Source organism: Arachis ipaensis, chromosome B08, assembly GCF_000816755.2.
Source record: "Arachis ipaensis cultivar K30076 chromosome B08, Araip1.1, whole genome shotgun sequence".
Classification (NCBI taxonomy): domain Eukaryota; kingdom Viridiplantae; phylum Streptophyta; class Magnoliopsida; order Fabales; family Fabaceae; genus Arachis; species Arachis ipaensis.
The window spans coordinates 104,588,976-104,599,421 of NC_029792.2; the positions used below are offsets into that span (position 1 = coordinate 104,588,976).

Sequence of the window (10,446 nt, forward strand, 5' to 3'; positions counted from 1 at the left end):
ACATTAGGGTGCGTTTAGTATTCATTTCTTTTTTTTTTTTTTTACATTTTAGTGTTTTCTATTTTCAATGTTTTCTCTTTTTCCTTCACAAAAATTCTGAAAGCATAAAATACTGAAAATGAAAATGAAAATAGAAAATGAGAACGGATATCAAACGCACCCTTATTTTCTTATGTTTTCACTATTTCCTTCCTAAACATCTATTGTATATGTAACAAGGAAACCTCAAAATAAAACAAGAAAACAGAAACACACTCTTGCAAGATAGTGGAAGCACTAGCATGTTTGGTTTTACTCGCAACGTTTTCACTAAAAGTTCTAAATGTAGCATTGCAGAATATCTAGTATGCTTTTCTAGACACAAAACATGTAGTAACTTTATATTAGCATGGTCAAGAGTTATATTTAAATATGTAAAGTAACAGCGTTTCACTGCTTATTTGATTATTTCAACCAATACTTTGAAACGTATCTGAATCCAAAAGTCAATTGGACTATCAACTTGGTGAAATTTTTTGTCTAAAGTTTTGAGTATACTGTTTGTTAGACAATAATTTTTGTCTAAAGTTTAGATAATCAATCTTTTATAAGTATGTCTATAATGTTAGATGAATATAAGAATGCCTAAAATATGAACAGAACAGAATGGTCAATTCAATGAATACCATAGCTATCCACATGATGTATCATACATCCAATTCAGATATATGTCATATCTGAACTTGGAATTCAAGAATACCTCATTGGCTTCATCAAGTGCACTTGTTGATTCATCTAACAAGACCAACTGAGGCCTCGAAAGCAAAAGACGAGCGAATGCAAGGCGTTGCTGCTCTCCCAAAGAAAGAACACTAGACCATTCATATGTGGAATCTAAACTGAATCGAGCCAATAAATAGCCAAGGCGGACATCCTCTAAGACCTTTATTAGCTCATTCGTTGTCGGCTTCATAGGCTTATCTTTTATGATGTCCGAGTTTGGGAACTTAGTCAAGAAAGGAAGCACATCTGCAGAAAAATGTCAAATAAACTCAATCAGTAAAGCTTGCACGCGTTCCTGCCAACATACGAATAATATTCCAGTGATCTAAATCAAGTAGGACCCTGTATATTCAGATAATATAATAGTATTTATTACTGTTAGGCAGAGTTATATGATTAATTATGCTCTTTTCCTCTTTCATTACTAAATTAGAAAATGAGTAGCCAAAAGAAAAAAAAAATTAATAAGTTGTCAATGAGCACGTAGCAACCTCAAAGTCAATTCTCAAAATTGAACATTTAAGAATTCGTTCACTTGCCTACAAAGTCTAGGTTCTGCTCAAAGTGGTTAGGAATAAATAAGAACATCTATTTATCTACTTCAATCATTTGAACCTGGATTGATCCTTGTTAAGAAAACAGATCAATGTTAGTCTAAAGCTTAATCGAGACATTTCTAAGATTCAAATGGTTGTATAGGCTTGTTTCACCATCAGATAATCTTATTGTGTAGGTACTAGGTAGACTTTAATAGAAATGGATCAGAAGTTTTTATTGTCAAGAACTTACCTAATAATATCTCTAGGATAACAATCACATGTTTTTATGTTTCCTCCTTTGTATAAATAGATTAAACAAAAACTTTATTTTGGGTTAAATATAGTTCTCCTGTGATCATTACAAAATAATTACAACAGCGTGTCTGGCATTCATAAATTAAGGAGTTCATTTCAACATCAAATCATATGTCAGTGCACGATTGAGCAAATAAGTTTAAGACGGTGTGTAAAAGACATTTTTAAAATATAAATGTATATGAGTTTGCATCATAATTAGAGAAAAACAAGTTTAGGCATGTGGGAACAAGAAACTAGAAATGACATACTTTTTTGTTCAGTATCTCCTGATGTAGAAACTGTGTCATCAGTCCATATTGGATAAAGCAATTGTTGACGAAGAGAGCCCAAAACCATATATGGTCTTTGAGGAAGGAAAAAAATTCTAGATTTTTTGCTTGCGGATTTTCCATGATCTTCAAATGTATCATTAGCAACATTTATTGAAGGAGTATTTGCATCGGAAGAAATCGTTCGCTCAGACTCTTCTCCACCTTTTACATAGTACACGATCTTTCCGGTTCCAGTTCTCCATAGACCAGCCAGAGCTCTTAACAAGGAGGTCTTACCACTTCCACTTGGTCCCATCACCTGATCGGTTAGATTTAGAAATGATTTTTGTACAACCATACAGTCTAACGAGGTTGAACTTATTCAGAATACAAATCTAAATTTTATTTTTATGCAAAGTCCTAACCAAAAAGTTAAGCTTTTGAGAGAGTGAGTTCATGATATGGAATCAAATCCTTTAGTGTTGGTCTAGATTTCAATTCTTGCCTCTCTAATTCTTCTAAATATGACATTTAATTTCAGCATAAGAGAAGATGGACATTGTCCACACTTCATGCTCAAAGGGCCATTACAGTATAGCATTTGGGATGGAAGTGTCGCTCAATGACATCAAGTACAAGGAATGAAGACTGATTTGGATGTTTGTAAGTTGGGATGTCGATTACTTACCAATAAATTATCCTTTTCTTTGATTGTCACTGATAAGTCTCTTATAAGTGTAGATTCACTTGGAGTTTTAAGAGTCAAATTGTTTATCTCCAGCAATGTTTCATAATTTTCTGATGGTGTCGATCCATTAGATTCCAATGCAGACGAACTTCTGAAATCTTTATATGTAATATGTATGTCTTCCAAAGTATCAGACAGAGATTTTGAGCTGCTTCTGTCCAAAATATCATCAAACTCACCTGCATATTCCATAGAGAAAGAACTCTTTAGTGTTTAATAGATTATCTATGCAGATGATTTTGAGAAGCTAACACTAATATAAAACTATGCAGAATTTATCATTTTTTTTATAACGAAAGAAAACTTCATTATTGTATTGAGGGAACAATACAGTGGGGAGGAGGAAAAGAGTTCCTCCAAACCAAAAGGAATACAAACAAGGCATCAAACGTCAATGAACTGCAGCTTTCAAACCTCTCATCATGTCTGAGAGGAAAAGTTGAAAAAACCATGTGCTTTACGCCATATAGATGCTAAACGCCTGATTCTATCCCAAAGAATAGTTTTTCCTGCAAATCTATCATTAAAAATTCGTAGATTGCGTTCTAACCAAATGGTCCAAATAGTGGAATATATTGCACATTGCCCAAAAAATTTAGCATCTTTCCCAAAACCTGCAAATCTTGTCAAAAGAAATCGATCCAGTGATGCAAGGCACACTCAAGATGCTCAAAACATGCTGAACAATGAAATCCACAAAGAATCAGCCATGAGACAAGTGTACAAACAAAATTGAGACTGTTTCTGAATGTCCCCAGCACATCAAGCACACATTTGGGCATATAGCCTAATGTGGTCGTCTAACTTATAAATTGTCAACAGTGTTAATTCTGTCAAGCATAACAGTCAAATAAAGGATTTGACTTTAGCGGGAGCAGGAGGTTTAGATTTCCATATTGGTTTATCAAGGAAAAAAGGTGCCATAGTGGAAGACAGCAACAGAGACTGAAAATAAGATTTACAGGTATACAGACCGGATGAATCAAGAGACCATAAGCTTTTGTCAGGGGTAGAAAGGGCATTTTCAAGCAGACCTAAAAGATTTCCTAACTCAATGGACTCTCTTATCATTAAGATTTCTAAAAAAGTAGGTACAAGAATAGGAAGATCCCTATATTTAATAGAAGTCTCCAACAGTAATATTATGTAAAACAGATAAGCGATACAGACGAGGAAAAGCTAAGTAAAGGAGCATCACCTAGCCAATTATCTTCCTAAAAGAGACAGCGAGATCCATCTTTACTTTCAAAGAAAGTAAAGGTATGAAAGGAGCATAACCACCATAAATAAATTTCCAAGAACTATAATGAGTAGCATGTGAAGTAAGATTTGCATCCAGTTCATTTCTATTCAAGCCATACTTGCTTCTAATAACCTTATGCCAAAAAGAATGTGGTTCTAATGGAAAATTCCATAGCCATTTTGTTGCCACACTAATGTATTTTCAACCATGCAGGTGTACACTAAAATCAGCCACTAGTATAAAATACATGTTGGAATACACATTGAAAATGAATTAAACAACACGTGTATTTGTACATAAATACAGTGGTTATTTTAGTATACAAATAGCATTTTTGATACTTTTCTATACCAGATTACCAAGACCCAATACTCATTTTTTGGTAGACAACAAATCTCCAACACACCAAATGATCTCGTATTGAATCCATAGCACTAGACCAAAGGAAATCCCTCACTATATTCTCAATGGTTTTAGCCACTCCCTTTGGAATAGGAAAATAAAAAGATAGGAAATAAAGAGGGATACTTGATAAGCAAGACTGAATAAGACTGATCCTTCCTCCTAGTGAGAAATATGCTCCTTTCCAACTTGAAGATGCTTAGAAATCTTCATGACAACAGGACCCAAAAAGAGGTTGAAGTAGGGTTCCCACCTAAGAGAACACCCATATAAACAAAAGGCTATTCCAGAATTTCACATCCAACCATAGATGCTGGTAGAGAAATCAGTTGGGTCAATATTAATCCCCATAAAGCCAATTTACCCATAACGATCTTCAAACCGGAGGCTAGCTGGAAAACATAAAAGATCGAGAGCATTAGAGAAGCTCTCCTTATCATTTTCCAAGAACAAAATTGTATCATCCGCAAATCGCAAACGAGAAACCACAATCACTTCTGATCCTACTGTTAACCCCTTAACAAGCCCCCTCCACTCTTCTCTAACAACCAACCGACTAACAACATCAGCCACTAAATTGAATATGAAGGGAGGAAGGGAAATAGAGAGGGTGACCTTCCCTCAAACCCCTCTCATCCTTGAATCATGAACTTGCTCGCCATTAACCATGACTAAGAAAGTACTTGTAACAAGGCAACCTGAAATCCATTTCCTCCATTTAGAGCCAAATCCTTTTTCCTTCCACCTTATCCAAAAAACCCAGTTGACCTTATCATAAGCTTTTTCAAAAGTCTTTTGTAGACCAAACACTCTTAAGCTCGCTTTTTCATATCAGACACCAACTCATTAGCAATCAAAGCTGCATCTAAGATCTGCTTTCTTGCTGCAAAAGCACTTCGATTTTCCAAAATGGTGTCATGTGCCCCAAAACTTCACTCAAGTAGATGAAAGGTCCTTTGACTCTGACTGACCTATCTTTCTTAGGAATCAGTGATGAAAACAGAAATAATGTCAACACCAATCTTTCCATTCTTATGAAATTCATCAAACACCTTCAAAGGGGATATACAAGTTCTAAAGTATATGTAGAGCAAAGTCATAGTTTCCTTGCAAGTTAACATATCATATCATCGTAACATCTTAAATTTCTGGTTCTTTTATGTGTATGTGAAAATGAAACTACAACCTATCTTAAAATAGCTCTCGTTTCCAGAGAGGAAGAACTTGTTCACTTATGCACATATCATTCATGAGATCTACAAATAACAAAATGTAATAGGAAAGAGAAAAGAGAAAAACAATGTTATACCTAGCCGATTAATAACTGCAGAAAAAGCACTTATAGCTTGAAACTGGTACACAATGAGGGAGAAGTCACCAAGGATATGATTAAAAGCAGAAACTGATTGATTGATGACACCAAACTCAATCTTTCCAGAGAAATACATTGGAGCAACAACAGCGGCAGGAAGAATTTGAATGAGATAGCGGTAGCCACTGGTGAAGAAGTCCAGATTTCTAGAAGAAATCAACAATCTCTGTAATGTAAGAAAATGATAAGTTACAATACTCGTCAACCTATTTTAAGTTACAGCATTATTTTTATTGGATAAATGCAAGAAAAGAATTAGTGTTGGAATAAGGATACATTTGGCATCTAATAGTTTTTCTCCAAACCAAAAAACAAGTCAGTACACATGACTATGGCAAATAGACAGTGCTGGGAAGCTATAATTAAGTGATCACACATTAAATGAGACATTGAGCTTAGTTTACAACTCAAGACCCACCAGTGTATGTACAGCCTTCTATAGTTTTCCAGTCATCCAGTTCAATGAAAAATCTACTGATCATATTAGAAGAGTTTTGATGTAGAAGAATCATAATGTTTGGCCTAGCTGCTAATACGAAAAGCAAGCTTGCATTGAGTTTCATAAGATTGTGCAATCAGATTTTGAAGTTTAAGCCACTCAACTTTTCGATGTTTTGTATATGTTAAGTCTATGAAAGAAACTCCTTATTTAGCAATTCTAAGTTCCTTAAAAGGCATGAGCATTTTTTTAAGTTATAGACACCACGGCACTAGATATTCCTTTGAAACTGCTAATGGTATTGTTCATTTCATGCAAGATTTCTGTAACGAGGTCTTTGAATTGAAAGTTGAAACCCCTTTGCTTTGAACCATAATTTTATCACACCTTTTTTTTCCACTAATGTTATACAATATTGGCCTTGCAAATAGTCATGCTTAGCGCTTAGCTCTCAAAGACAATATTTGGTTTACTGTCAATACTTAAGTTTATTCACATTAATCAAGTTTTTTTTAATCAAGAAAAAGTTAAAAAATAAATGAACAGCATAGTCTTTACAGGAAAAAAATGCTGCTTACTATATAGGTGGCAAAATATGGACTAAGAGGAAGAAATATATGCATTAACAACTGAAGAAGCAAAGGCATGGGACTTGAATATAGTTACTGACAACATCTTACACGAATAAAATCAAAGGAAAAAAGATATGTAAATTAAAGAAGAAGCATCTCACAGTCAGATTTTCAAAAGCACTTTTGAAACGCTGCAGAAGAAGTTGCATTTCGCTATCTTCACCACCATAGAAAGCAATCGATTCGGCATTTTCCCGAACCCTCACAAGCCCGTAACGGAAGTCTGCTTCTTTTTTCTCTTGCAAGAAGTTTAAAGTCACCAATTCCTGCCATTTTGACAATCTCCAGTTAATAAAACGGGATGTATGTTAAAGTTTACGAGAGTGGGGTCGGGACGGTAGTTTTGCATTTCAACTTAAAGAATCACAAAGAAAATGGAAAACTATTACCCTCCCAAGGAAAACACTAATAGCTGTCCCACCAACAGAGTATACAAGAAGTACAACGAAGAGGGGAGGATAGATTCCATATAAGATATTACTGAATGAGATCAAGTCGACAGCAGCATTGAAGAGTGTCAAGGAGAAAGAAAGAGCAGTCCCAGTGAACGAACTTAGATCGTCAACAATTCGCTGGTCTGGATTATCAATGATTGACTGAGACTGAATTTTATAGAAAGTCCGGTCCTTAAGATAGCGATCCATGTAATAGCTTGTCATCCAAGACCTCCATCTCAAGGAAAGAGTTTCTCTTGCATAATCTCTCAACACAAAAAACTGCAACAGAATGAACAAGTTTAGAAAGATATGTAGAACACTAGAACAAGGTATGAGAAACCAAAAACTTTATAGAAAGGCATCCAGACAGATTATTTCCACTCATGATAATAATATTCAGGAAAATTAGAGAGGTGGAACTTGAGTGCACTTGTTTGACAATTCCACATATAACTATCGTTGTTTGCTTCAAAAACAACTAATCAGTTAACTTGAAAACCTTACGAAAATTGTTATCAAATAATGGTCATGCAGTTCCCATGTAGTATTTTCTTGTCTCTTTCTTGGGACAAAGTCTTGTTATAATGAGATATTAAATCTACCAACTAACTCGCTTTGAGATCAAAAACAGTTGTAGATGAAAAGGAATGATGCAATTCAACAAAGTAAAAAAAGGAATAAATAGGGAAAATGACTATGTCCAACTCCCCTGGTATGAAATTTAAAGGCCGAAAAAAATGAAATGGTATGACCACTAAAGTAACATCTAGGCAATTTAGATGTTTACAAGTTAGATGCTGCATCTTGTAAGAAAACTCATCATTGAAGAAACAAAAGCAAAGTCTAGCAGAGCTATACCTAAGAAAGTGCAGCAATGTGCTCACCGGGATTCCTCCAGCAAAGCCACCCAGGTAGTAAAGCAGTTGCTTGGTGAATTGTTCTTGATCCTTGTCTTGAATTAACAAACTTAAACAGGGTTAGTTACTTGTTCCCATTTCATACTAGAGTAAATAATAATAATAAAAACAATATACAACATCATCACATCAACCATACTGTAATGTACCTTCCCTAAACAGATAACAAAGAGAAGATAACCCAATATGCCAAAGAAGCTGTGTCCATATATACACAAGAATCGTCATGACTCCATCGAAGACATGACAAGCACTTAGGGAAGACCAAGTCCCTTAAGCTGCGTTTGTTTCTGAGAACAGGACAAGACAAGACACTGAGAACAAGACATCAGGGACATAGACACAAAATTTTGTGTTATTGTATTCTGTTTGGTGATAAACTAGAACAAATTATAAAAATCCAATTTAATCTCATTTTTTTTTTGTTCAAAAGATTTGAGATGAAAAATATAATAATAAAAAAATATAATTATGAAAAATTAACAAGAATAATGAAAGAAAAAATGAAAAATAAATTGTGTTCCTTGTTAGTGTCTTAGTGTCCTTCCTGTCAGGATGGACACAAAATACACTAATTCAGTGTCTCTGGACATATTGTCTCTATCCATGTCTCTTCTGTCAAATGCAATTTTGTGTCTTTGTGTCCCTGTCTCAGTGTCCTGTCTTTGTAAACAAACGTAGTCTTAGCTCTGTCCATAACATAGGGTTCTTGATAACAAAAACTTGGACAACTTTTTTAATATTCAAAATGTAATTTATTTTACATGCTATTCTTGCACATAAATAAAATATATTCACATCCTTGCTTAGGCTATTCGCCAATCAACATAAATACACCAAAACACATGATTCCAGGCCAATGGCCTTTCATCAACACAAAACCTCAGAAGCATAAGGAAAGTAAGGATCCTGTCTGTGATTTACGAAGCATCAGTAAAGAAAGGATAAAATATGCTTTTTGTCCTAATATTTGTGATTTTCTTCAAAAATAAAAACTGAACCTGAAAGTTAGCTCCATCTAAAATATGAGGGACAAAATTAAAAACTTTCGGGATAGCTTTGACACAAATAAAAAATGTTAGGGACAAAATTAAATGAATAAAAAACATAGGGACAAAATTGAACCAAATTAAATGTAGAGGGTATTTTCGAAAAAAATTGGAAACACTAAGGACAAAAAATATGCTTTACCACAAAGAAAAACATTGCAAGATATATAGAGTCATTCATCAAAAGAACTCACTGGCAAGTGCATTGTAGAAGTCCCTCCCCAAGAAATTGAAGCCAACACTGATTCCAGTTGTAGCCAAGGTGAGAGCAAAGACACCTGCAAGCTGCAACCTAGCCTGAGCTTTGTCATCCGAAGACCAATATGGAGCTGCCACTTTCCAGAACCTTCTGAAAAGGGTTTGCAGATCGGGACTCCCACCCTCTACAACCACACCATCACTCTTTTCCCCCACTTTCTTCACTTCCTACAAAATTTCCAACTTTTCAACATTACTCAATGCCCATCAACCAAATCATCGCGAAAAAGGACCCCCCTTTGGTAACCGTTTCAGGATAGAAATATAGAGTTATGAGATCTGTTTGGAGAAGAGAAACACTCAACAGTATTTTCTATTAAGAAACACTTAACAAACACAGTCTAAAGATCAAATAAGGAAACAGGAGAAAACCTTATCTGGGTCTGGTGGCAATGGAGCTGGCGTGGTTGTAGAAGAACAGAAACACTTGCTCCGATTCCTATTCCTCCTCTTGTAAGGCTTTCCCATTCCCATGCTAAGGGACATGAATGGCACTCGTGAAAATGTGCAGGAGAAGTGAATTTGCACATGGTGATTGTAGGTAAGGTTGGACTTGTTATAAGTGGATGAGAACATGAAAAGTTGGTGAGCTTGTTGTTGGGTTTGCAAGATCATTTTTTTCATGCCGCGTTCCTAATTTGGCCCAAGAAGCTTGGAGCGTGCAAGAATCAGTATTTTGCTTCCAACTAACACGAGTTACCGAACATTGTGGGAGATATGCCAGTTCATGTGGCTATGCCAGTTCTTTGTTCTTTTATTTGTTTGGCCTTTGGCGTCACTCGTGTGTATTAGTGATGTGTGCGAAAGGGAAAATTGGGAACCGCATAGATTACTTGAGGATTATCCGTACCACACGATTGATTGCGCGGTCCACACGCTGCCACGCACAAAATAAATAAAATAAAATTATAAGGTAGCGTTAGGTAGAGAAACAGAAACTGAAAGACTGAAACTAAGAGATAGAAACTAAGAAACAGAGATTGAAATAAATTTTGGTATTTTGTTTGATGTAAAATGAGAGACAAAAATTAAAACAAGAATAAAACTCTAATTTAATTTGGACAAAAAATAAAATTAAA

The 10,446-nt window shown here is 35.1% G+C and overlaps 1 protein-coding gene across 2 annotated transcripts in view; it reads right to left on the minus strand.

Annotated features, from left to right (window-relative positions):
• LOC107613046 (ABC transporter D family member 2, chloroplastic) overlaps nucleotides 1-10,133 on the minus strand; it is a 10,579-nt gene extending 446 nt beyond the window's left edge. The window contains exons 1-9 of one of the 2 annotated variants that reach the window (XM_016314880.2): nucleotides 9,740-10,133; nucleotides 9,304-9,535; nucleotides 8,028-8,095; nucleotides 7,096-7,422; nucleotides 6,808-6,972; nucleotides 5,573-5,801; nucleotides 2,559-2,797; nucleotides 1,868-2,189; nucleotides 740-1,008 (exon numbers count right to left, since the gene is read on the minus strand). In XM_016314880.2, the coding sequence (XP_016170366.1) occupies nucleotides 740-1,008; nucleotides 1,868-2,189; nucleotides 2,559-2,797; nucleotides 5,573-5,801; nucleotides 6,808-6,972; nucleotides 7,096-7,422; nucleotides 8,028-8,095; nucleotides 9,304-9,535; nucleotides 9,740-9,991 (2,103 nt within the window). In that variant the 5' untranslated portion in view covers nucleotides 9,992-10,133. Of the gene's footprint in view, nucleotides 1-739; nucleotides 1,009-1,867; nucleotides 2,190-2,558; nucleotides 2,798-5,572; nucleotides 5,802-6,807; nucleotides 6,973-7,095; nucleotides 7,423-8,027; nucleotides 8,096-8,209; nucleotides 8,318-9,303; nucleotides 9,536-9,739 lie in introns of those variants that run through there. The other variant, XM_021109654.1, reaches the window with a different exon arrangement.